Genomic DNA, 27,996 nt, shown 5'->3' with positions numbered 1-27,996 from the left:
CGACCTTTCTGATTATAAAACGTCCTTCATTTTGAAAAGATGGTGAACTATGACGCACAACTGCTTCAATCACTCTCAAAAGTCCTGTCTGCTTTGCAATTCAAGAAATGAATGATGAAGGTGAAGATTAAATGTCCATTCAGCCCTAGTATGAATCAAAAGTGACATGAGGACAAACTAAGAGCTGAATAAAGACAGAGGATCCCTCTAAAAATGGCCATCATCCCTGTGGTTTTAGCATTCTTTTCTCCTTTACTCTGCGCTCTCCCATCACGTCCGTCACAGTTAGGCACCATATCTATAACAACCCACTCACAAACAGATACCACCGATCAAAACTACATGAAACAGTGAGCTGTGACAGAAAAGGAAAACAACTGGACAAAAACAAAAAGGATAGCAAAATAGTAAAGCAGCCCCAGCACTCAAGTTAAACAGGCTCATAGTGAATGTCTTCTCTGTACTCTACAGTTACGGTAATTTTGCAGCGCCTGAAGCCACAACCTGATAGTGGGGCAGGGGGGAGCGGAGTACGACCGACTCTCTACATGTCAGTAAGGAACAAATGGCTCAAGTTGCTGTTATATGGATGGAGAGCCTAGAGTTATCACTTTCATGCAGGTTATTCCCATGTGTCAGCTAAAAATCAATCTCCATTTAACAGATAAATCCCCTCACTGAGGCAACTTCTAATATGACTGAGACTGCTGATGGATATGTTCACATTAAACACTGATTTTAAACACTTTGAAATTTGAATTTGCGTTGGTGGGCGAGTGGGTGTGTGGTGCAGAGAGATAGAGAAAGAAAAAGAGATTCCCAGATGTTATCTAGCACTGACTAATTATTTATCTGCTAGTAAAGTGATTGGTTCCAGTAAGGTGAAAGAACAGTGACAGCCCTGCATTTAGAGCCTGTTCTCTTTTCACAACACTCGTTACTTGCATTAACAGGAAATGTTGATAGTACTACAAGCAAGAGAGAAACTTTTCTCAAGCTAAAAAGGCAAAATGATGAGGCAATATTACATTTCAGTCAGAGTTGGTGAACAGATAAGGATAATGTCCTCTATACTGATAATCAATGAATTATTTTGCTCACTTTTTTTTTTTATTTAAACAAAAATATTTCCTACTTCTATTATTAATGGGAACATGCTGCTTTTCTTTGTCTTATGTGATAATGAAATGAATATGTTGGTTAGGAAAAAAACAAGCAGTATGAAGATCTCACCTTGGGTTTTAGGCACTTACAACTCATAATTTTCAGACATTTTATAGACTAAACACTTACTTGATTAACTGAGAAAATAATCATTGATTCATTGATTTAAAAAACAAAAATCTTTCACTGCAGCTCTAATTGCATTAAGATCAACTACCTGTTCCCTTGAGGATTTTGTTGAATCACTGCTCTAATTAGCCGACAGACTCATACCCCAGTATTTTAAATTTCTGTCCATTACAGGCTTTGTAATCATTGTTCAAGACTGATGCAAAGTCTTGAATGTTAGCTGTGTGTGTATGTGTGTGTGTGTGTGTGTGTGGTGTGTGTGTGTGTGTGTGTGTGTGTGTGTGTGTGTGGAGACAAATGGAAGTGACTGACACCTTACTAACTAGCCAGATGAGGCAGCCAGTATTCCTGGTGTTGCCCTGGGCCACACAGCATCCCTCTGCTTTATTCAATGCCCTCTGGCTTAAAAAAAATAAAAAATTAAAAAAATAAAAAAATCTAAATTCACTAAACAGAGGAAGTTGTTTCTGAAAGCTACTGTCTGGCAACCATTTCACAAACTTCAAAAGAGGGCGTGGGAATGAAAACAGAGCACACAGTTGCCCATGGACATGCAGTGATAAAACAGCCTCTCGCCTACATGGAAAAATCTCAACCTTCTCTTCCTTTCTTCTTACTCTCACTATTGATGCTCTCCCACTCATTCTCTCCTTTTTCTGTCACATATAAAAACACATATCTCCTATTCACTATTTATTTCTCCAAGTCTCTTAACTATATGTGTGGTAGCTGTAGCTGGGTTCACAGGTCAGGCCACCGGTCTCTAAAAAGGAACTCCTCTGAGGGAAAAAAGCATTGGGGAAACGGCCGCAGGAGAAAACAATCCAATGACCACTTTTGGTCAAAAGCTGCAGCAGTCAGCACCACAGCCTAAAATTTAATTTCCCCTAAAAGAACAGCTATCCTCTATGCCTTTGGCTGCCTATTTTTAGCATGTTATCGTTCAGCCTCTATTGGACCACAGCAGTCAAACTGAGAATGAAGACAGTTGCTGTCAGGCCCTAAACAGCATGGAGCTCTGCAGCAACCACAACTGCCTGATCAAAAAGTGTGTAATTTTTAATGTACAAGAAGAGAAAGAAGAAACTGGGATACCCTATCACTTAAAGTTTGAATGCTCAGTTACTATCTGGCTCTGTCACATCAATTCTATACTGTGAGCTGAGGTCATGGTCCTAAGAGACAATGCCAGTGTTCAAGCATGGCATGACTATCAGTGTTTTCATGCTCGCGTCTAACCGTGGCATCATCTCAAATGCTCTTTGTCCCTTTAACTGATAGCTTTTTTTCTTTAAGGGTCTCATTGTGAGTTGCTTCGTAAAGCTGTTCCATGGCTGCCCTAAACGCAACGCCACGTTCACGCGCTCGTGTTGAAAGACAATCGTAGTTAGCACCAAGGAAGCAGAAAGACGGGAGATTTCTAAGCTGTCAAATAGTATCGACTGGGGGTGGACAGTGACCAGCAGATCAGTGATCAATGACCCACTTCAGTCATGCTCCGCTCATATTATTGAGCTCATCTGGCAGTGGGTATGCCTCTGAATCACACAGATTTGAATTCATCCTCTTGCTTCCGGCTATAATCTTGTTAGACCATGAGCCCAATGCTGTCTGCATGCTAAAAATGTTGTTTTGTCCAAAAGAACATGAGATGGGTATTTCCGGTATGATTTTAAGTTGTAAATAGACAAGATGCAGTTCCTTTGCCATTTGGAAGAAAACTCTAAGTGTGGGTGAGTGTGTGCAGAGCTGTAGCAAGAAATGATGGGCTCCTACACACAGTGGGTTACTGTGGGCCCTTTCTCCACTTATCTACCAATTCTCAGTGACAAATACCCAAGGGTGGATTTCCAGTTGCCTCGAGGGGTTTACTGTGCCTAACCTGGTTTGTGCAAATTGTATTGAAAACGTGTACGGGAATATGCACCACCAAAGCGCAATAACAACTAACAAGATTAGACCCCCACTTTAAGGGGTCCTGCTTTACGAGGCCTGGTCTTTAAGGCTAAATGTAGTTGATAGACCTTTGTTATTTCAGTTTTGTGCTTTCACATCTCACATTCGCAAATAAATTTCTGTACAAAAAATGACCATACAACCAATTTAGGGCCAGGTAGTATTCCAGCAGAGAAAAAAATTACACATTGTTCAAACAGTGGGCATTAATAGGGGCCCAGCAGCAAATTTTTCCCCCCTGGCCTGCAACATCCACAACTTTATCACACTTCTTGTAAATTTCACATAATGTAACAAATCAATTATCAGATACTTATTCATCAGCTGACACAAATATTCGTTCTGAAAAACATAACTTTGTGAAAGTTGATCAGAAGATGTGGGTTAAGCAGCTGGACTCTGGTGGTCATTTGACATCATTTCCAACATTTAATAAAACTAATTACCAATTTAGTTGTTTAGAAAACAAATCAATTGCTAGTTGCCTCTTTATGGGACCACTTTCATTTTTAAAATGCCATTTTCAAGAGTGTAAGATCAGTTTCGATCAAGTCTGAAAAGTAAACACTGCAGTCGAACTGCTATTCCAGCTTGCTCCAGTTTGTCTCACTCATGGTTTTAATAAAAATTTGACAGCAGTCTTGAAACCAGATTTTAAACCAAACCAGGCATAATAAATATGCCCACAAAATCGTGAAAAACACACTGTTCAAGATCACTTAAGACATCTTTACCCACACTTAAGGGCTCCCGCATCTTAGTTTGGGGCCCCAGGGTGCCCACAATTTTGTGATGGTATTGGAGTCAGGGAGTAATTTAGACTGTAAGTGGGAAAGACACACACTGGACACACTGTGTTTTATTTTCCTCGCCTCCACATTGTACTCACCTCTCCTCCGTGGCCATCAAAAACTCCAAATATAGACGGATGACTCTTGTTGACTATGTCGGTGAGCACCTCGAACCTGTCCTCCATGTGGTCTCGCCGGCCTTGGATGGAGTACACGGCCACGTTGTTGCTCTTGAACTCCCAGGTCTTGGAGAACTCCGCATCCAGGACGTCCAGCCCGCCGAACCGCTCATTCTGCATCATCTCCGCCACTTTCCCCTTGACCATCTTGACCGCATCCCGGCTGGACTTGACGATGGTCTTCACTTCGTCCGTGTGGAAGAAGTAACTCCACAGAGCCAGGCTGATACACAGCAGGAACAAGGTCTCCGGTCTGAGCAGAAAATAACGCATGATCCGACCTAACAGAGACAGCAGGGTCATTGTATCCTCTATCATTTATTTATTTACATGCAAGAAATCGCGGCAGGTTGTGTGTCGTTCGCCCCCGCCGCAGATTTCAGTCCATCGTCGTTGGCGTGAGTGGCTTGGTAGCGATGAAACAGGCACATTTAACCGAGCACTTCACACCGGGAAACATTCAGATTACACTGACTTAACGGGTGACACTTCACTGCATTTTTTAGCCGGACCCAGCAGGCAGGAGGTAAGGTGTTAGCGAACAATCAAACACGGTGCTCCGGCTGGTTCCCTCTAGCACGCAGCCCCGCAGTGAGCCACCAACGGCTGTCCGCTGACCATCTGATGCGGTCCGACAACACCGACACCCCCCCCCACCCCCCCGGACAGAAGACGCAGGAAGCCCGTTTGGACTTCAAATTAAGCCAGTGTGTTGGCTATAGTAGAGCGGTGGGCAGAGTCTCTTCCCAGCCAGCCCTGCTACTGTTCCCAGTCCTGAAAATAGCGGACTGTGTTGAAACCCTCACATTCCCAGCTGCCACACTGGCTGCGACTCTCCGCTGCTGCCTATCTAAACTGTGGTGCTGCCTTCAGGTGCAGTTCGTAATGTCCTTCAAACGATTCATTGTGCTGAGCAAAGACTCACATTAGACTGCTGGGTAGTTAAAATACAGCGGTGTAAAAATAATCCAATACAAGTAAAAGCCCCGTAGACAAAATCCAACTACAGAAGTGTTATCAGCAAAATGTACTGAAAGTATCAAAGTAAAATCACTGGTTTTTCAGTAACATGTCCCTGTGACTGATAATTTATTTTATGTGACATTATTAGATTGTTGATGAATCACAGTTTAAGCAGCACTTAGCTGAGCTAGTTTTAACTACTTTATATACAGTTAAGTAGTCCAGTGCAGTGGTTACCAACCTGAGGGTCAGGCACCTCCAAAGGATCACTAGATAAATATGGGGGTTGGAGGGAGGCAGTAGGGAGATAGCTAATGAATGTAGTTTTAAAGAAAATAAAGAAACACAGTTATTGAAATTAAACCATGTAAGACGTTTACAGTTTACAGAGTTGCAGCCACCATAGCTGTCTTAATATACAGTATTCCATAATGACATAATGGCTCGTTTTCACTTTAGAAATCTCTGATACCACCTGAAGGCATCCAAAGAACTGCCATACCACAGGTGCTCACAAAAACCACGGACTGATTAATCATAAATGTTAAAACATAGGTGCCCAACTTTGCTAAATCTCATTATAACAATTGACAAAATCAGATACATTATACCAAAATTGAGTGCTGAATTTCCCACTGCAACTGCCTGTGGACCCAAGACATAGAGGCCCCAAAAGCCCTTGGTGGCAATACGTTTTTGATCATATTAACTGTAATTGTGTGTGGACATGAACCCCAATATCATGACATAACAAGTAACTTAAGGTGCTCCTGCATTATTATCTGATCCTTATTATTTCAGATTGGTTTGCGTTTATACATGGCACATATTCCAAAATAATTTACCACACAGCACTTCTGGGGTTTTATTATAATCCAGGATTTATCTCTTGCATACAGTTACTCCTGACATGGTGTGGGTTTAAATTCAATAAAATGTAGGTGTTTTAAGTATGAATGTTCATACTGACACCTGTGTATTTTGAGTAGTGCAAGGCGATAACAGTCAAACGCTGTAGACAGGTTTATATAACTGAGAAACACTCGTAACTCAAACAAAACTTACTAATATACTTAATACAAAAAGAATCTACACTGGTTTTACTGTAATGTAATTGTTAAAATTGTATGCAATTAGGCCCAAGACTTGTGTTAAAGGAAAACCAGGCTTCATGCACATACTGTATGAAATTTTTACTGTCCAAGTTATGGCCTAATGCGATACACATTTCTCTAAAACATTTTCCTTATATGTACTTTATTCACTTTGCTGGCTTAGCCTAGACTTTATAGTCTTAGATCATCATACATTTTGTATGAGCCATTTATATTATGTTGCAGCAGGGAAGCGATTCACATCTAAATAGGACATGGTGAAGTTGATTCCCTTTGTTTTCCCTAGTTTTCTCTTCTTTTTATTTTATTAATTTTATTTTTATATAAGTACAATATGATGAAAGTGTTTTATATGTCAAAGCTTACCTTTTATTTTGGTTTATTTTTAACAGTTCTGTTGATACAGTTCCTCGGTACTGTGGATTATCTGCATAAATTAAATGTTAGACCTGTTTCATTTTCATTTTCATCTTTTTTTATCAGTTGGATCTTTTTTATTTAATTTTGAATTTTTTTAAGGAAATTTATTCAGGCATACAAAGACAGTCTCGAGGTCTTTGGGGCCTGACTGACGTCATCACGCCTCCCACGTTCCCTTGGTTGGTAAAAACGTGGAGGACCTCCTCACCTCACAGCCTGTCGTGGATCTGTGACCAAAATAATTTCTGTAAGTTTTGTCAGACTTCTTTTTACTAGTTGCAGTGATTGTATAAGTTTTGATTGACATCGTGGGCTTGTTTCTTGTAAAATTACTCATCAGAAATAGCAGTTTAGCCTCTTATGCTAACTGTCTGATACGGAATCTAAAGCATCAGCTAGCATAATTTTTAAAGATGAGTCTTTATACAACTGTCTATCTGTTCCCAAGTGAACACTTATAAACAAGAAGCAATATTGTTATTTACCTGCCGTTAGTCATACGGTTAGTAGTTCTTAACCAGCCTGTTGCTACAAGCTAGCATTAGCTATGTCCTAGCAATTTTGCTGCTGTCAAACCTGTTGGCAGAGCCAGTTAAATCTGTGATGTTTCTGTCCTCAGAGCTACACAACGGTCCACTGACATACTTTAACTTGGCAACTTGTCAAGAATGGAGTACATGCAAGCTCCTGCCACAAGCAGCCAGGGGAATATGTAAGTGAAAAACATGTGTCTTTATGTTGTCAAGTCTGCAGTATTGTGTGAAAGTACTGACACGTTATAGATATTTATCAAGAAGGAAAAACACATCTGTAATTACTAACGAAGCTGAAGTTAAGAGAAGTCAAATCTGGACTACATCATCTCAGAAAACCTAAAGACTATATATATTTAATCTGTAAAATAATCTTTTAAACAGCCATTACACTCTCCCTGTTAATCTAGTCCAGTTATAAGAAATCTAGTTATACTGGCTCAGATATAGACTTGGTCTAGTGTGGTCTGGATGGAGAAAAAATGATATCTCTCTTTTTTTGTATTAAACAAATAGAATATAGGTTTCACAAATCTGAAACTATGTTTTAAAGGGTCTTTAGCTTCTCTGGGACAATCTGGTCCAGATTTGATAAGTGTACTTTTAGTGGTTTTTGATCTGGACCTTGTCATATTTGGCCTGGATGTAAAAAAATAAATAAAAAAAGACCTGTGAAATTTTTTTCATGAATTAATTTTTCAAAGTTTTACCTACAATGCTTAACACCCTTTCACAACAATATGAGGGGCTACAAAAGGAGAAGTATTGTGAGATAAGTTTCCCTTAACTTTCCCCTTAACTGCTGAATTAGAAGCGAACTTCAGTGTTGTTAATTATGACCATTAATCATGGTTTTGTTCCATTTAAATGGGCCATTTAAGTAAGCCAGCACAAACAATACCAGGGCCTTGATTATGGTACGCCTAAATGGAATACAAGCATTATTAAAGATGTTAGTGTTGCCTGTGTTTGTCACATCTTTGCCTTTTTGAAGAATGTAATAAAGCAGATATTTTTTCTCTTGTAGTGATCAGAAAGAACATCATGATAGTTTAGTACATTATAATAAAGAATTTGGAAACACTGTAGATCTAGAAATGTATGGTAGTAAACATTAGGTCTCTTACTTTTGTTTTTCAAGAACAGTTCATTGCCACATCGCAGTGTATTCACAAGTTCTAGGAGGAGTCCTTCTGAATTCCACCAAAAGATCCCAGCAAATAGTTTCTCCTTAATCTCTGCCCACAAAGCTGCTGAGAGCAACTCTTACTAAGAAATGGAGAGCAATTGAAATCTGATAATAGAAAGGGCTTGGTTGAATCAGTTCCCATTTATAGCATCATCACACCAAGTGAAAATGGTTCCTGAAGGATAAAGGGCTACATGAGTTTGGTAGTTTTTTGTACAATAAAGGTTACTGTTTGCATTCTAGGACTTAAGTCTTGAATGTCAAAGTTTCCCACTTGTACTGTAACACAGCAACAAGTAAAAGTTTTCTAAATAATCTGGGATTTTATCTGATTTACAGCACAATTTTAATGTAATTTTAACAAAACAGTAGTCATTTAAATGTTAATTCTGATAATTCATGATCTCATGGAAAAGAAATGACTTGCATTCATTGCTAGAATGAACTGATAAAAAGAAGGGAAAACACAATAAAATAAGCAATATTTTAGGAAATTTCCAGCAGTAATGGGCCGCACCTGTTGTCTTTATCGAATAGTCTTACACTCCAAAAACAAACTTTTTGTGAGTCTTACTAATGTTGCTTCTTTCTGCTCCAGCCTGTGTTGCACTTGTGGCGTCCCTATTCCTCCCAACCCAGCCAACATGTGTGTAGCCTGTCTGCGTACTCAGGTAGACATCTCAGAGGGAATCCCCAAGCAAGTCACTGTGCACTTCTGCAAGCAGTGTGAAAGGTTTGTTTCAGGCATTTTTCTATAATGGGATACACACATTGTATCATTGTTTCCCTCCAGCAAGCATCTACATGTACAAAAAGTGTTTTTCTTGAGAAATTTTGTTGAGGAAAGTTGAGGCTTTAACGTACATCTGCTTTCATTCAGGTACTTGCAGCCTCCAACCACCTGGATGCAGTGTGCCCTGGAGTCCAGGGAGCTGCTGGCACTGTGCCTGAAGAAAATCAAGAGCTCTATGACCAAAGTGAGTATGATTCTTCTCATTAAATCACAAAAGACAATAGCATGTTTACACTCAAATAAAAGACAAAAATGTAATATTGTATATAATATTGTGTCTCCCCCATGTTTCTGATTTGACATGATGATGTGCACATGGTTGAACAATTAATAATGAAATATTATTGAAATCGCAATATGGCGAAGTGCAATATCCAAATCGCACTACGTTTTTTGATAAAGGTAAAATATGTCACAACATACCATAAATGAAGCATTGTGATGCTACAGAGATGCCCCTGCCAAATCATATTCTCCAGATGTAAAGGGAAATAGTTGTTTGGCACAAGCCCCAACAAAAGTGACATAGTCATTATTTAAATACTGTGTTCAGTGAAAGTGAAATGCAAAAATGACCATTTCTTCTGAAATTGTGACTCATATCTCAATTGCACTACCTGCCAAAAATAATTGCAATATGATTTTTTTTCTGCATAGCCCTAATATGCACCCTGGTCACCATCTTTGAGTATTTAACCATGGATCATGCTACTTAATGGATTCACCAACACCCCTGTCCCCACAGGTTCGTCTCATTGATGCTGGTTTCCTGTGGACAGAGCCACACTCCAAAAGGATTAAGATGAAACTGACTGTACAGAAAGAGGTAAGAAAACAGAATGAAAGTGATAAGTGTGGGAGAATGACATTCTGCTCCAGGTGGCAGTTGGCAAAAAGCACAGTCTGTGTTTGAATTTAAGCCTTTTGGTTAATGCAAAAATAATAATGTCAAAGTGTAACATACATCCAATGACCATAAGTGGCCGTCTGTGACAGTGAGAACCATATATGCAACAGACTTTAGGATAAACTCTTGAAACAGAGTTGTCTGTTCTTGACTAGCTATGTGTGTTTGAGAGAGGTGAGTTTTGCCAGGGCCTGTCATGTCATCTCCTTGACCTTTAGTGAGAACCTGAGCCCTGTGCTTCCTGGGAACAACACATTTGTTTGTGCTGTTGGAGGGTCTCTATAATACTGTCTCCAGATCGCAGTGGTCTGATATTTTTTAAATGGCTCAGAGAAGGAAACATGAAAACCAAAAGTTTTCTTCCCGAAAGACTTGGTTATTGAATGACAGAATGACAGAGTTTTCGTCGCTGTTTGCCATGCGGTTCGAACATATGGTGTAACTTGTTGTTGTCTTTCCCTCTCCAGGTGATGAATGGCGCTATCCTCCAGCAGGTGTTCGTGGTCGAGTTTGTCATCCAGTCCCAGATGTGTGACGACTGCCATCGTGTGGAAGCCAAGGACTTCTGGAAGGCCGTGGTGCAAGTTCGACAGAAGGTAAGCGTGATCGAAAATTTTTTGCTTATCTCCTGTTTTGCTTTACTTAAACTAAATTTACACACTTTCACCTTTTGACAGTATTCTTAAATATGCCATGCATGCTTCTCAATATACTTCATTTTATGAAGTATTTTATTATTTGAAACATTAATAGTGGTTTTATTTTGGCAAAGGATACTTTCAGGAAATCACATTGTGTAGGTATCAGGCAGAAGGACTCGAGAGGGGCCTTGAAAATAGGCTAAAACCATACAAGTAAATAAAACTAAAGGGCTGCAAAGGTTATAAAATGTATGACAGGTATTAAAAAAAATGTTGGCCAAGTACATTTTTTTCTCCTGCACCCTCGAAATCTGAGCCAATACTTCACTCACTTCAAGGTCTTTTATCTTGGTTGCCCTAAATTTTCCAATTTAAATCTTCTTTTTAAGTTTACTCTGTCTTTTCACAATCCTGTTATTCTGTGGTGATTTTGCAACTGCATATTAAAGCATGAACCTGAGCCCAGTAGGTTTTATGTAAAACAAATATAGAGCCCTTGGTATTTGGCAGGAAATACCGCACTTAAACCTAGGGTTGCACTTTTCCTCTTCTCACTGATGTGTGGAGATAAACCAAGCTTAGCTCCTGCCCTGCAGTGGCTGTAGACTTGTGAGGTGATTACTCAGAAGCAGGTAAGATCTGCCCAAATGTATATTTAGACCTTGTAACCTCTGTTACAACCTCACTTAACAAAGCTAATATACCATGCTGATTATATAACTGAGCACTGTCTGCAGCCACTTCACACTAAATGCCAAAGTCATTTTCTCTTCACTGACAGGTTTTTACTGTGAAACAGCTATCTTGGAAGTTTGAATTAACAGCATGAATGTCTACTTGTTCTTACTTGTTCCTCAATAGCCCTTTGCCCCTGTGACGTTTATTTTTACCAACTACACTTTGTTCAGAAGTAAAAAAAAAAAAAAAAAAAAAAAAAAAAAAAAAACCCACATGAATAGCTGCAAGCACTGGAGTTTTTAACTGGGGTATTTTTTTGAAAAGGTCAAAGGAGGCAACTGGCCATGGCAGATGCTAAGCTGTTAATCCAATTTTTACAGCAATAAATGTTTAGATACTTGGGACATAGGGCTGGAGAGAGTCTATAAATCTCCGTATGTTAATAATGATGCTGAGATTTTTCTTTTTTTTTTTTTTAACAGACTGTTCATAAAAAGACATTCTACTATCTAGAGCAGCTGATCCTCAAGCATAAACTTCACCAGAATGCCCTCAACATCAAAGAAATCCATGGTAGGTCAATGGCATATGATTTAATATATTTCATTATGTATCATGTATGTTAGTATACATATCTCCAAAGGGAGAGGCCTGCTATTTTCCTTAGGGCTTCTAACCGAATTACACTGAAAAATCGGAAAGTTGTCTTATTCGTCACCAGCGTAACTAATGTGGATTAGAACTAAGCGGAACATAATGATGTGTCGAGTGTTAATTACCGCTTCCCCTACCAGACAGCAAGCCATGCATGCATATCACTGGCGCCAATCACTTCATACAGCTGTCCTCGTGTGGGCCTCAGAGGGGCATGCGTTGTGCGTCTAATCAGTGTGCTGTAATCAGAGCAGGCATTCCATCCCAGATTCCTGCAATGCAAGCTGGCTTCATACCCTGTTTAGAGATGCTAAGGCCCACACTGTGCCCACACTCAGACACACATGCTGTGCATTGAGTGACAGCTCAGCAGTGGCTCCTCTGTGCTCTTGGACAGGACTGTGAAGTGGGGTTTGGCCCGACGGTGTAATTTAAATCATCTCCACATCTCGGCAGGACTTAAAAGCTTTATGAAGGTTACAACATGTGGTTGCCATATTTCCTTCCATCGTCATCTGCTCCCTTGTGTGTGTTGTTTGCATGCATATGAATTCTGCAATGGTGATGACCCGTGAAGTGCGCCTGTGATGAATTTATTGGTGGAGGGTTTGATGGTATTGCTCTTCTCTCTCAGAGGGGATTGATTTCTACTATGCCTCTAAGCAACACGCTCAGAAGATGGTCGACTTCCTCCAATGCACCGTGCCCTGCAGGTGAGCAATGCTCCAGTCTGTGATCATGAGCGTTATGCTCATGATGCTCAGTGTTAAGTCCACGTTCCATTTTTAATTTACATGTATTTAGATGCTGAGCACAACCTTTAAGGGTATTGTAACTGATCACCACTAGATTCAGCTGGTATGTTTATGTTATGAAATTAGTGGGAAAATGTGGAGATCATTTGTTAGCAGGTGTTACCAAAATGTAGGGTGTAGATAATAATTGTCCTAATAAAAACTCCATTTACAAAGAATGTATGAAAAACCAAGACATTATTTTAGAAGTGTGTTTCTATCACTACATGCATCATTATTAGTAAAGAAAAAAAAAAGGCTTATAAGTGTTGTTTCCCGATGGCCGAAACTAAAACATTGCGTAATTAGTCACCTGAATGTTGAGCTAACATGTCGACACGACCTCCAGCAGCTCAGACTAGTTAAACTGCACAATACCCAAGTCTTTTCCATGTGTGCACAACATCCTATTGAATCCAAGCCTTTTTGTTGTGACAATTTGTCCAACTGGCACAATATGAACTCTGAATGACGTCTGTGATGATATAACAATAAAAACTTTTCTTTTTTATTTTAAAGGTCAAAGACTTCCCAGCGTCTCATCTCTCACGACATCCATTCAAACACGTACAACTATAAGAGCACCTTCTCTATGGAGATTGTACCTATCTGCAAGGTACACTGCTATGTGTTTTGTTGATTCTTTGTTTTAGTTGGCTTTTTATGCTCTCAAATGAGCCACTGTTGAAGCTGCGCCATACTTTCAGCTCTGAAGCCTTTACTTTTAGTTTTGTAAAAATGTTGCATTAGAAAGCTGTTGAAATTTCTGCTGAATCGCAGATGTAAACCTGATGCTGGCCAAGAATCTTTCATGTTATATTTGTTTTTGACGGTGACAAGTGATAATTAATGGAGCGTATTGAAAAGTTGGAGAAACTTAATATACTTTAACATTAAAACTAATGTAGGGATAGTGTTTCTTTGCAGGTGTGTATTTGTCATTTTCAATAACTGCTTAATCCCATTTGACATGCAGCTTCAGTTCTGTGTTTTAAATATCAGTACATGAATGACAGGGGTCATACAGGGCATATTCAATAAATGAAAACAGGAATTTGAATAGACAGACACATTGTGCACTTCTATAGAAAGTCCAAAGTCTTTTACTTTCCCCGTGACCTCAGTTTGACCCTGTGCTGTCTGTTTGCCAGGACAATGTTGTGTGTCTTTCACCACGTCTGGCGCAGAGCCTCGGGAACATGGGTCAAGTGTGTGTGTGCGTCCGTGTCACCAGCACCATCCACCTCATCGATCCAAACACCCTGCAGAGTGAGTATTGTAACTGCCCACTGAGTTTTAACTGACACCACAGTCCAATTCAATGACACCATAGCCTGTTGTGGTTGAATATGGTGGAGTCGGCAAACACTGTGTTTTATAATAATAATAATCTTTATTTAAAGAGCATATTTCAAAAACTTGAGGTGAACCGTGCTTCACACAAGGAATCAAAATCAAGAAATTATAAAATCTAATCCATGGGAGATTAACTGGATCAGAGTAAAATAGATAAATTCCAGTTATATAACATAAAGAAACTAAGACACAGTTCCAGTGAAATTAACTAATAACTCATAAAAATCAGCATAAGTTCTCCTCCTATAAAATTGGGTTTCTTAAGATTTCTTAAGATTTAAAAGAAGATACTGACTCAGCCAGACGTTTCCTCAGGCAGGTTGTTCAGGGCCTTGAGGCCTGTCTCCTCTGGTTTTCAGCACTTGTAGTTTTTAGTCATTAAAACGCAAAGGTGCTGAAGTTCTCATTTATTTAGTAATGCGGGCTCTATGTGTAGACTTTGTGAAAGATCTGATGTACAGCAGGTTAGAACATTTCCATACTCAGTGAGGAATTCGGCCCACGATCTAGTAAAGTGTCAATTTTAATACAGTACACTGGGTTGAGTAGACATTCAGGTATACTGTTTAGTGCACTTGTTAGACTTGGGTGATATCAAAAATGTATCTCGATACAGTCCAGCCCAGATATCACGATATATGATATTATCGGATATCAGCTCAAGCGTAGCTCTAGATTTTATGCCTCTGCACCAGTGCCAGCCGTGACCTGAGGCATTAGTTTTCGGATCAGCCATCTGTCCATTTGTATGTCCCATTCTCGTGAACACGATATCTCCGTAAGGATGAACTGATTTGATTTTAGTGGTCAAAGGTCGAGGTTACAGTAACTTAAACACATTTTTCGCCATAACTCAAGAATTTATATGCTAATTATGACTCAATTTAAAACAAATTTCTTATTAGGATAAAAGGCGGTACTAGTTTCTTGAAGTAAAAGAACAATAAAAGAATGTGATTTGTCTTGTCTGATGAATCTGGTTTACTGCTGAGGCAGCAGATGGAAGGGTCAGAATTTGGCAACAACAGCATGAATCCATGGACACAACCTGCTTTGTGTGGACAGTTCAGGCTGGTGGTGGTGTAATGGTGTGGGGATTATTTTGTTGGGCCCCTGAATACCAATCAGTCATGGTTTGAATGCCACAGCCTAACCGAGTATTGTTGTTGACCATGTGCAAAAGTTGTCTTCAGTATACTTCAGTGGTCTCCCCACTCACCAGAATCCAGTAGAACACCTTGTGGATGTGGTAAAATAGGAGATCGGCAGCGTTAATGTCTATCTGACAGATCTGCAGAGATGATGTGATGCAGTCATGTCAACATGGAGCAGAATCTCAAAAAAGTGTTTTCAACATCTTGTAGAGTCCATTCCACAAAGGACTGAGGCGTGTTCCCAATAAAGTGCTCAGTGAGTGTAATCGAGAGTCAGTGCTTGGGTGAAACCCTTCAGTGCTGCACTAGGCTCACCTCAGTCTGCTGACCACATGTTCATCATACTTGTTTAAACGCTTAACTGCTCCCCTCTGTTCTTAGTCATGGCACATCAAGAGACACACTTACAAAGAAAAAAAAAACACACATTTCCAGTTTGCAATTTGTCTGCTGTCATAGCCAAGTCAGCGTATTCAGAGGGGGTTTATAATCAATGCAAATGTGGTGACAATTAGCGATGATGTGTTTCTTCTGTATCTGGCGTAATCACTCATTATGTGTGAGGCTGAGACGCTCCTCAACAGAATTCTGACATTTTGGAAGCAGCACACACGTTTTTAATTACTCTTCAAAGAGCAGGCTATTTTTGTTGCAGAAAGTTTTTGAGCAAGCTGAATAGCAGAAACAGCCTGGAGGCAGAGCTCTGTTCGGCGGATTTAGGCTGCAGTAGGCAATTAACTCAAGTATTAAGAAATGTGTGTGTTGCTGTTCGTCTGCTCGTGTTCACTTTATTTGCAGTATAGACAGAAATGCATCGTTCCTGTCTGCTTTGTTTGGAATATGTATAGTAGAAAAATACATTGGCAGATTTTTATCAGGCTTAGTACCCATATAGTTATTAGATAAAAGGATCTCTATCTAACTTTTCAAGTTCTTTAACTCAAGTAAAAAAGAGAGGGTACTGTATAATTTGTGCTCACACTTCTTAACTGACTGTCCTATTGACTAGTCTTAATAGTCATCAATAAATGCATGAATAATGTCTTGCACACTAGTTGCTGAGGTGGATGGGAACACATACTGGCGTAACCCCTTCAACAGTCTCTGTAACCCACGGCAACTGGAGGAGTTCATTGTCATGGACACTGACATCATCAGAGACCAGAAGCTGGGTGCCGGAGCAGGCTTGAGGTCCAATAAGGTGAGCATGTGTATGTGAGTGTGTGTGTGTTTGTGTGTGTTGTTGCAGAATAGATTGCATTATGCGGGAACATTGCTCTTCTCTTGGAAGCCAAATCAATAGCAAACCATTACATTATCCCTGAACCTGTATGCTGGATTCAACAGCAGTGTTTGTTTCAGTGACAGGGCAGAATGAGGTTCGTTGGAACAGTGTTCGCTCTCTCTCTTTTCCTCTGTCTGAATGTTGCATTATGCAACCGTCGGAACAGTTTGGAGGAAGAAAACAAGAGTAATGTTCTTGAAACGGGTTTGAAACTACATTTATATTCATTCTTGTGTGCATTTGTGTGTGGGTTACAGCACACCCTGGCTGAGGTGTGGGTTCAGAAAACATCAGAGATGGATACCAGTCAGCAATATCACTGCCGTACATTCCTGGGCCATCTGCTCAACATTGGAGACCTTGTGCAGGGGTGAGTATTGAGGGTTGACGAGATGTTCAGATGACAGTCAGGTTGGCTGTAAAGACGGATGGCAAGCTGTGAGCTTAACACTTAATGGAACATTTATTTCTGATCCTGCAGGTTTGACTTTGCCAATTCCAACATCAATGATGAATACCTGAATAAGATGAACCCTCATCATGTTCCTGATGTGGTAAGACTCAGCTGCGGTTCTCTGAACACCCTCAGTGAATAAACCTGGGCTTCCTCAGTAGTTATTGTTGACTTGATTAACACTGACCCCTAGTGGCAGCATAAAATACTGAGTGTAGATTTGATAGCATTTTTGGAAAAATACTACATCCCCACAAGGACTCATGTAAGAAAACTATGAGGACAGTTTTTTAGTTTTTTAATTTGTACAATGTGGGCTGTCATAGGTGCTGATCAAGAAGAGCTACGACCGCAGCAGGAGGGTGAAGCGCAGGAACTGGAAACTGCAGGAGATGTCCAGAGACCGTGATGGCATGGACACAGATGATGAGAGGTAGGATAGTAATGTGAAGCTCATATATCATTCTCATGAAGTGACTGAATTAAAGCTTCTTAAAGATTTTAAGTCTCAATCAGATCCTGTCATTTTCTAAAGAGCAGTCCAGCATCCATCTTCGGAGGTGACTCAAAATAAAACTAGAATGACGGTGTTTATTGTAATAAAGGAACATGTCAGCCGGTGCAACTGTGTGTCTCACTTATGTGTGTTCAGTAGCAATGGAGCTTTATAGCACAAAGGAATACGCTGTATCTGGCTTTGGCTAGACAGACAATACTTGTTTGTACTGTCTGTGTGGTCAGTACTAACAAGTTGGTTTTGTTGACAAAAAATTGTGGAATGTCAGCAGACCTATACTTTCATGTGAACATGCTTGGAAAATCCTTTATCTAGCTGCATGAAGTATCTAATGAAAAATATCTTTTGTAGCTCTCATTAAATATTTTGACAAAACAAAATAGGTGCATAGATTTAGAATACCTTCTCCTTAGAAAGTACCTGTTTTAAATAGAGAAGTTTCATCCACATGTGCATTTTGAAGAAATTAGGAATTCGTAAAGGGTGTTTTCTGAACAAATGTCTGCAGCACAGAAAATATGGGAAAACACTTAAGATACCTGAAATGCTGACTAAAAACCTGACATTATTTTTGGTCCGTTGGTGAATAGTTTGATAATGTGCCAAAATGACATGTATCCTGTAAGGGTTTTTTTTAGCCTGTAATGCCGTGCCACATTGGTGTGGTCTTAATTTCTTTTCTGTCTTTAGACAATACCAGGACTTCCTGGAGGACCTGGAGGAGGATGAGAATCTGAGGAAGAATGTCAACATCTACAGAGGTGAGCAGCTGGATACTGCAGACTTTCTTCAACATCAGTATCCCAAGAGACTTCAGCCTTTCTGTTGATATATTTATATTTCCATTGTCAAGCTATGGCCAATTTACTGTTGGCGCCTGCTTAAGTTGCTGGTAGAACACACTGGGCACACTGTTAATTATAGCTAATGTGTTGGATAGTTCATGAAAACAGGTTAATTCTTGAATTTCAGATGCATCAAAAATCCCAGTGGAGAGTGACACTGATGATGACGGAGCACCGCGTATCTCCCTGATGGAGATGCTGGAGGAGCTCAGCCTATCAGATGCCACAGGAGGAGAGGGTGCCGACATGATGACAGACTAACCAGTCGCCATCCTGCCTGTGTGACACTTACAGCTGATCTGTCAAAACACAGGTCCGCTGATGATACAGTGATACAATTATCCATAAACATACGGATTATATTGGTGCCACTTAGTAACAAATAGACTTTGAGTTGTTTCAACTGATCATTTACTGGGCCTGCAAAATAACATTTTCAGCTTCTTCTACAGTACTCTTTTCTCCTTTGTCATGTAGAATTTTTGAAGTGATGTGGAAATGGAGTGCTTATAATCCACTATATCAAAATAAATACTTGCCCTTATAGATATTTTCTGCTCGGGGATGAAAAAGACATTTGTTGTCTAGTGCTTTGCTGTTGCCATCCACCAGAGGGTGCTTTGGGCCGCTAAGAAAAGGGAAGTAAGGCCTTCAAATAGCCACACTTGCAGTGAGCTGATCCAAATCTGTTAATGGTGTAATTTGGCTACCATGGGTAATATTCAAATATTCACCCACCAGCACCACCTGTTTCAGAGTGCTGTCTGTACTTAGATATGGGCTGAGGCTGATCTTGTGTGAGCCTTAAAAACCCCTTAGGAGCACTTTAAAATGACTTAAAAGAGTTAATATCAAACATTTTGTGATGATCTCTGGTGATTTTGGGAATGTAAAACCACAACATTTGCTCACACACAGCCTTCCTTACAGTATTAATCCAAACCATAATTGAACTTAGTTTAAGATTTATGTGTGTCAGCAGTTTTGTTGCATGGCTGTGCAGACCTGCTGATATGAAGCTTTATGTAATCTAAGACACCATAGGAATGTGTGCATCACAGAGTGAATCAGTCTTTGTGACATGTCTCACATTCTAACTTGAAGAGAGAGGAGGAGGCGACGGCGGCTGTCTTGTTTTTCACAGACCTGAGCTGGTTGTTAACGGTAATCAGATCTACTTGGGAAAGTGAATGAAGTGAATCCCCTCAGGGTGTTTGTGTGTGTGTGGGTGGGGGCAACAACAATGTAGAGTAGGGGTTCTGCTTTTTTTTTTTTTATTCTGATTTTCTGTTGACATGTACAAACTGAGCCCTTGTGACCCAAATACTTTCCCTCCAGACCCCTTTACCTGTGATTTCTGGTATTACAGACTGACTTACCAGATATCATAGGACCATTGTCATGTTGTGGTTTTGCCTCGAGTGCTTAGGGATAAAGAGGCTGTTATTCTGATTTGAATAGTAATTTCCAAAGTACCTGCAGCGGAGCAGGTTGGGACAGTTCATGTAAAGATCGCAGTGGGTAACTTCTGTCACAAATCTTGTACAAAGTGCCGTTCAGTATGTGCACGGTGAGGATGTGTTCACTGCTATACTGTGTCTGACATTTCATACCAGTCCTCATCCTTGTGACGCTAACAAACTCGTAGAGTGTATCCATGCATAACTGGTGCGCCACGGCGGCACTGCCCGTGTTTACACATCAATAATGCATAAAGTTAAGTGTAAGAATACAGCAGGTCAGCAAACCCTGGGAAGAGGAGATAAGGTTTCCTAACTGTATGTCTGATTGCTCCAAAACAAAGAGGCACCTTCTCAGCTTATACTTAAATTTCTTTTCCATGGGTGTTTGGGTTGTGCGTTTTTTTCTCTTGGTTGTCCTTTTTTGAAGGCGCCATTCAGGTTACACATTTAATCCAAAAATGCTTTTCTCAGTCTGTTTAGGTGGGGACTTGGAAGAGAAAAGAGGCAAAGTTAATACTTTTTCTGAATATATATTTTTGTATCTGAGTGAGAATAGTAGGCTTTGTTGGTTTTCCAAGACAAAGTGCTACAGCTCTTGTAGTTAGTCAACTCTGTGGCTACTGGTGTGTAATACAGTATATTTACAGATTTAGCACCTGACTAGTCACACACCTCAGTGCTCTGTTCCTAGTCTCTGTATGCAGTGCAACATCATCTTTCATCATTTTTGTTTCATAGTCATATACAGTGCATTCAAAAAGCTTTCACTTTTTTCACATTTTTTTATATTGCAGCTTATGTTGTGAATTTTCTCATCATCAATCTGCACTCAATACCCCGTAGTAACAAAGTGAAAACACAATTTTAGAAGTTTTTGCTAATTTATTAAAAGGGATAAATGGAAATATCACATTGGTGTAAGTATTCAGACCCTTTGATGTGACACTTAACATGTAGCTCAGGTGCCATTTCTCTTGATCATCTTTGAGATATTTCTACACCTTGATTGGAGTCCAGCTGCAGTCAATTCAGCTGATTGGCCATGATTTGGAAAGGCACCAGTCTGCAAAAGATCTCACAGCTGAAGATGCACATCAGAGTAAAAACCAAGACATGAGGAGGAAGGAATTGCCTGCAGAGCACAGAGACAGGATTGTGTTGAGGCACAGAAAAGGGCAAGGCTACAAAAAGAAAATTCTGCTGCATTGAAGGTTCCCAAGAGCTTGGAGGCCTCCATAAGTCTTAGATGTGTGGAAGTGTGGAACAGCCAGGACTCCTGCTAGAGCTCGCTGCGCGCCCAGGCTGAGCAATTGGGAGAGAGGTGACAAATCCTGTGGGGAATCATTTGAATTTACCACAGGTTGGACTCCAATCCAGGTGGAGAAACAAATCAAAGATAATTAATGGGCGGGACCTGAGCTACATATCAAGTGTCATAGCGGTGTCTCAATTCTCGATATGAATCATGAATTTGCAAAAACATCTAAAATTCAGTGTCTGCCTTGTCTTTATGGGGAGTTGAGTGTAGATTGACGAGGGGGAAAATTTAATTTTAGCATAAAGCAGCAACATAACAAAACGTGGAAAAAGTGAAGGGGTCTGAATACTGCATGCGACACCAAATATTGAACCCTTTATGTTTACTTATAGTAACTAATCCAAACTACAACATCCCGAGACTGCGGTACAAGTACACTACAGTGTGCTGTCTGTCTGTCTGTCTGTCTGTCTGTCTGTCTGTCTGTCTGTCTGTCTGTCTGTTGTTGGCTCCTGTGCAGCAGAGCCGCGTTGCTGCCGCCGCTGCCTACGTCAGAGCTGGTACTGCGGCGCAGTGTCTGGCTGCAGCATGGTGGGACGAATGCGCAGAAGGATGCGGTACGGCTTGAAAAAAGTTTAAAGATGCTGCACCAAGCGGCGGACTTTGCATGGCTAAAATAGAGCTGCAACCAAGACATCGACTCCTCCTGTGCATCAGATGTTAAGACTGTTTTCCTCTGGCTGCGTCAACACACCGGCCTACGCGTTAAAGTCCGCTGTCACTCCACCTGCATGATCTGTGAGCCAGGTGAGTCGTGAGTGTTGAGCACGAGTAGTGGGTGTGGTGTCATTCTCACAGTCTGTATGACTAGCCTTGTACATATCAGCCAGTGGCAAACTGGTGAGGCAGCTTTGGGTTTACACAAAGCAGCGGAGCAGCAGCGGGACGCGCGGGCTGTTGTCTGTGGCTCATCCTGTAATAACCTCCATCAGTAGTAGATATCCAGGGGATCTCACGTCGGCTGCAAAGGTGAGTCTACAGCAGGATTTGGTTATACACAACACATTCTGCAGTACGCGTTCAAGAGTTAATTTTTCCCCCAAAATATTCGGTCTATTAAAAAAAAAAAAAAAAAAAAAAAAAAAAAATCAATTAACTGAGGAATGGTGAAGACATTTATTATTGCTATATACAGATCATCACCATCTGGACAGGAAGTATAACTTTTTCTTAAGTGCTTTTTTTTTCCAGTTTTGTGGCCAAACTTGTTAAAGGAGGTGTTTATTAAGACATGTTATTTAAGGTACCATCCTAAAATACCTAACTGTGCTATGGTCGTTGTAGTAGTAGGCTACAACAGTGTTGCTGTAGTATTTAAATAAATGAAGTTAATTTGGCGGCATCCTGTAGATAGTAGCTGCCCTGTATGGACGGACACATCTTGCTTTTGTTATTCTGTCTACTTAAAGTACATTCTAGAAAAGCAGGTGAGTACACCTGCGCTTGTAGCGTACCTGTTGACCCCGCCCCCTACCTGTGTAGCAGGACCTGTTATTGCCTGCGGCTACATAAACGTTACTACAAATACACACTAGCTTCTTATCAGATATTTGAAAAACGGTAACTTTATTATACACTAATCAACACTAAATACAAACATTAGTATACACTAACACTAAATTTAACCCTAGGCATATAACCCATTAAAACAAAGCTTTAAAACAAGTGAGGTATTTCGCCCGAATCTATGAATGTATGTTAAAGTGCACTTGTGGTCTGTGCTGTATGTTCTGTGGAGATGGAAAACTGTTGCTCATTACCCTCCTCACACAGCACAAACTAATTTTGCAAGTGTCACATGTGTGTCAAGTGTGGGAATAAGTGTGCCAAGAAAATAAGTGAGAGCGGTTGTATTGTCCATGTTGGATCCCTGGCTTCAATTTCATAGGTGTTTCTGCACAACTTAATCCTATAAGACCCTGAGCGCCCATGAGGTTTGCTTGATTGCCCCCATAGGGTGCTGCTGTGGGCTTGGAGTAGGTAGAGGAGTGCTCCCAATTCCCATTTATGCCTCCTTATTAAATAAATAGACAGCCACAAGGGTTATTTTTTCATTGAAGGATTATTTTCCATTGTGGTTACACAATTTGCCCCCAGCTACAACATAAAATGCTGCATACACAGTAATGCATCAGTAATGACAATCGAATGATTAAAAACACTGACGGGCCATTCTTCTGCTTTATGAGTACTTGAGGACTGCTGCCTCTGTGTGCTCATAAGAATGTGCTTTCTTCTTTCTTTCTTAAAACCCATTTAAATTCTTATAATCACTCTCCTCCAATCCTCTGTCTTTCTCCCTCACCTTCACCACTATAATTTTTATCCTCATCACATCTTCAGTCACACCATCTCTTTCTTGCGGCTTGAATCTCACATCTCTCCACCTCCATTTGTCCTCCGTGCAGCCTGCAGGATGAACTTCAAGAACTTGAGGGAGTACCTGGCCTGGCTGTACTACCAGTACCTGCTCATCACTGGCATCTATGTCCTGGAGCCCTGGGAAAAGTCAATTTTCAACTCCATCCTCTTCTCCGCCATCGCCATGGTGATCTACACCTCATATGTGTTTGTGCCCATCCATGTACGCCTTGCACTGGAGTTTTTCTCCGGGATCTTTGGCGGCCAGCCCGAGAGCACCATGGCGCTCATGAACTAAAAGGAGAAGAGACCATGGAGGGCAAAGAGGCAGCGACTGGGTGGATTAGCATGAGTCCCCAAATCATTTCCTATAACTCAACTCATCAGGTCCCAGAGCACCTTGAGCCCGTCTTTACATCACATGCATCCCAAACCACAGCGGTCAGTCACCTCAGCTAATCAAGACTGAAAACATGAAGATCTTAATGGAATGATCTGGAGAGCAGAGCCTTACTATCTTCTTTACATCCCAAACCCTCTGGCCTTACCCCATGGTATTAGACACACGGCTGTACATTACTTTCACACCCTCGCTGTGAAACGTCTTGTGAAATGTTGTTCGTCATTGTTTATTTTTTTCTCACCATGTGTCCTGTGTGAGTGCATACCACTTCTCGGTTTTGCATGATAGGATCATACATTAGCAGTAGATTTGCATGCTCATCTCACTATAAGATACTACTAGACACTCTTCTCTCCATCGTGACTTTTGAGCTACAGTCTTTAAAGCGGCATTCCAGCGATTTAGCTTGTCACTTTCATACAATTTGGGGATTAGGGGTTAGAGACAGATTAAAAGTAGAGTGGTCTTAATCTAAGCGTCGAGGCTGAGATCCCGATTTTTAATCTCAAGTAAAAAAAACAAAACTGGATCCTACATTTCCCTTAATACAACTCAATAGGATCTTTTGGTAGATCCTCACTGACAGGTTAATACCCACATCTATTAAATCCAAGATCCCAAGTTTGCAACAGAGCCTCTCTAAAAATGTATAGGCTCCACGCCCCAAGCTGAGATAACACTGTTGACATTAATTGGATCATTTTTCTGACTGTGACTCAGTCCAAAATCACGATAGTGCACTTATGTTTCTGCCATCGTATAGTGTCTGAATTCTGAGTGTGAAACTCATGCACTATATAGTGCCGTTCAAAGATCCAACAATGGGACAAACAAAGTAGTGTCCAAGGCATTTACTCAACTTTCTGTTAACAATCCCACAATGCAATGTAGGGCTGTCAGTGACGATGCAAATGACAGAGAATCATAAATGTCTGCATCTCTATTAACTTCTCACTCCACAGTAAGCTATTGAGTATCTTTTATACAGGGAGTAGTGAATAAGTGAATGGGGGAGTGATTTATAGACACAGCTTCCTTCAGAGAAGACATGAGACAGTTGGAGTGCCCCTTTAAGTATGCGTGTCTGTTTATCTGCTCCATCTTTGACGCCATGTTAACACTGATTGCAACTCACCCTCACCCACTACTCATCCCAACATTTCTGACATACACTTAAATGTTACTGGTTGATCTATGGTTTTGTATCAGAACCACTATCACCTTTTTATAGTTGTCTTTATGCACTGTAATTCTGACTGGCAGGCTACATTGCATATTTCATTGTGCAATGAAAGAGAGAGAGAGAGTTGATTGAAAAGCCCAAGCTATACAATGAAGCTAAAAGTGTCACGATCAAGGATGTGCTACACAATGTTGAAGGTTTGTACCAGGCCTACATTTGCCGGTTTACTGGTCAAAATGAGTAATGTAACGAAATAACAGCATCATTGTGTGCCGAACCCTCTCTTTATCTCCTGTTTTTTAACTGGTGGTATGTTGGGAAGGTGTGTTCAGCACTGAGCATAAGCAAATATTGGTACAGCAAACCTTTTGTGTTTTAGGCTTGCCTGTTGTTAATGAAGGCTTTACTCAATCAACAGCCTCTGAACTCAAAGCAGTACTGTGTGAAGTCAAATGCAAAATGCAGTCAAATTGGCCTGAATGAAAAGAAAAAAGCCTGACTGGTCGACCAAATACAGTTTTCCTTACCTATAGTTGATCTGTAGAGGATGGACCATAGAGAGAATGAGTTGTTGTGTATCTGATAGTGGTGATGAGCATTGCATTTAGTTGTGTGCTTAAGATAATTTTTGATAATTTGTGCTTTGGGTCAAGGGCTTGCTGATTAGTCTGAACATGATCTCTAAGTTAACCTTATTTATATGGAGTTATATATTTATATATACTGGTAAATGCTTGGCTGGTTACAATGTCAATTACCAAACTTTTTTTTGATTATTTATATCTGTGTTCTCTTGTGGCCATAAATTACACGCGTTCTTTGCTTTGGTTCTCCACCTGAAAGTGCTATTATATTGTTCCCAATATGTGTAATTTCATTCCAGTTTTGTTAAACATTTACAGTAGTCCAGACATTTCCCGTACCAAGAATGAAGAGCTCTCGTAGAAGCCTTTTTCATCATTCACCAAATGAATGCTTTATTTATACATGATAGCAACACATCACTGCAATATTCAGAAAATAAAGACATCTGAAGACACTTGGACAGCTGTTCTTTCTCTTCCTGGTGTCGATTTTGATATGAATCTCGGTGCATATTGTAGTTTGAAATATGTATTCATGCTGTATATGCGTCTGTTCTGCCTGATTCAGTCAAGCAGAGCAGTTACTTTGAAATTGAAGAACAAGCAAAACAGGACATTGGGCAGGACATTCCTAACACAATAGACTGTACCACATAAAGTGAATTCACACAATAAGAGGCAGAGCCACCAAACCAGTTCTCCCTAGACAGTACAGGAATGAATATCCAGGGGCTTTGCTTTCCCTCCTGCAGATACTAGGGAGCCTGTAGATGCCTACAAAGCTCTGCTGACCTAAAGCCTGCACCGTGTCCACCCAATTCAAACTAGAATGGCAGTCAGTAGAGAGCATATGTCCATCAAGGCCCAACAGTCCCACCAAGTTGTACAAACTCAGATTTTTTAAAATCAAGATTTGCACATTATTTCTGGAGAAACTGATGAAAATGTTGAAAAATCATTATAATGATTAATTATAATGATTTAAAAAAAAAAAAAAAAAAAGAAAAATCAGGCCCTGGCTCATGCCCCATCTCTCCAACAAATTTGGTGCAAATCGGTTGAGTACTTTTTGCGTAATCCTGCTGACAAATAAACACACAGGTGAAAACATAACCTCCTTGGCGGAGGTAACCAGCGTAAAGGATGATAAGGAGAACCTGTTAAAACTACAGTGTGTTTATGCCTAGAAACGGGAAACCTACACCTTGTTTTTTATTCTCCAGGATGTTGGGACACAATAGCTGCATCATCCAAGTCTGCATACCCAAACTCGTGCCAAAATTCTTCTGATTCACCTTTCTTTTCTCATCCTTTCCTTTACCTCACTTCCTCACTTTGCAACTTTCTTTGATTTATTTTTTCTTTCCCATCATCTTTCCATTCCTTTCTTTTCCTTCTCTTACCTTATTTGCTTTCCTTAACTTCCTTTCTTTCTTTCATACTACATTTTTTCATGACATCCTATGTAGTGCAAGTCTTTTTTCTTTTTTTTTAGGTTTGCGTCAGGTCTTTGAAGAAGTGTCTTCTGTTTACACTTACCATGTTAATTTGTATCCCATGAAGGAAGAAGTCAGAGGTTATCTCCATAATGACAAGGTGTAAACAAAGTTATCTGCAGACTCTGAGGCTCTCAAGTCACTCAGAGGTGGTGTATTGTTTCTGTTGTGTTTGCATGTGGCCTATGACCGTTTCTCCAAATAAAACTGAGAGGAACTCCTAGCAACTGTTGGGTCCACAGACAGAGAGATACATGACATCAAGACTAATGCACTTGTTCACCCCTGCACTGCACTGCACTGCCACCACCACCAGGTTTCAGTTTACAAGGAAACCCCAGAAAGTGTTCAAATATTAATATCATTGCCAACATTTGATAACACCTTCCAGTTTGGCTTAAACCTCAGTGTCTCTCTCTCTCACACACACACACACACACACACACACACACACACACACACACACACACACACACAGGGCTTTAGTTCTACAACCAAACAGCCTCCAGTAATTGGTGTTATTGTTCAGCTCTATTATCCTACAAGTGTGTGACAATACAATGAATGTCTCCATGGTAATAACCTCCTGACAGACATGTAGAACAATAGGCACATATGGAGACACACACACACACACACCTTCTACATGGTCTTTAAATTGCATTTCTATC

The 27,996-nt window shown here is 40.4% G+C and overlaps 3 protein-coding genes across 5 annotated transcripts in view; 2 read left to right on the top strand and 1 right to left on the bottom strand.

Moving 5' to 3' along the window:
• Positions 1-5,040, bottom strand: part of ppm1lb (protein phosphatase, Mg2+/Mn2+ dependent, 1Lb) — a 46,835-nt gene extending 41,795 nt beyond the window's left edge. The window contains exon 1 of the mRNA XM_056373255.1: positions 4,139-5,040. Within this exon, the coding sequence (XP_056229230.1) occupies positions 4,139-4,537 (399 nt within the window). The 5' untranslated portion in view covers positions 4,538-5,040. The remainder of the gene's footprint in view (positions 1-4,138) is intronic.
• Positions 5,041-6,841: 1,801 nt separating this feature from the next.
• On the top strand, positions 6,842-19,091 carry nmd3 (NMD3 ribosome export adaptor). Its single transcript, XM_056373249.1, has 16 exons — positions 6,842-6,964; positions 7,337-7,429; positions 9,038-9,172; positions 9,320-9,416; positions 9,978-10,058; positions 10,607-10,735; positions 11,941-12,031; positions 12,747-12,825; positions 13,426-13,522; positions 14,058-14,175; positions 16,472-16,617; positions 16,959-17,071; positions 17,183-17,255; positions 17,482-17,588; positions 18,363-18,433; positions 18,645-19,091. Exons 2-16 carry the CDS (start codon positions 7,386-7,388, stop codon positions 18,776-18,778), a joined length of 1,515 nt encoding a protein of 504 aa, XP_056229224.1. The 5' UTR covers positions 6,842-6,964; positions 7,337-7,385; the 3' UTR covers positions 18,779-19,091.
• A 135-nt stretch (positions 19,092-19,226) lies between these two features.
• sptssb (serine palmitoyltransferase, small subunit B) lies at positions 19,227-26,284 on the top strand. Of its 3 annotated transcripts, none has more exons than XM_056373257.1 (2): positions 19,227-22,045; positions 23,707-26,284. In XM_056373257.1, the coding sequence occupies exons 1-2, from the start codon at positions 22,030-22,032 to the stop codon at positions 23,955-23,957; spliced, it is 267 nt and encodes an 88-aa protein (XP_056229232.1). In that variant the 5' UTR covers positions 19,227-22,029; the 3' UTR covers positions 23,958-26,284. The 3 variants fall into 3 exon arrangements, with proteins under 3 accessions (XP_056229232.1, XP_056229234.1, XP_056229233.1); XM_056373259.1 differs by having other exon boundaries at positions 23,642-26,284; XM_056373258.1 differs by lacking the exon at positions 19,227-22,045 and adding an exon at positions 22,053-22,267.
• Positions 26,285-27,996: the final 1,712 nt, after the last annotated feature.

This window comes from Seriola aureovittata, chromosome 4 (genome assembly GCF_021018895.1).
Source record: "Seriola aureovittata isolate HTS-2021-v1 ecotype China chromosome 4, ASM2101889v1, whole genome shotgun sequence".
In the NCBI taxonomy this organism is placed as follows: Eukaryota; Metazoa; Chordata; class Actinopteri; order Carangiformes; family Carangidae; genus Seriola; species Seriola aureovittata.
The sequence above is the reverse complement of the archived record's forward strand: the minus strand, read 5'-3'. Positions and strand labels throughout refer to the sequence as shown.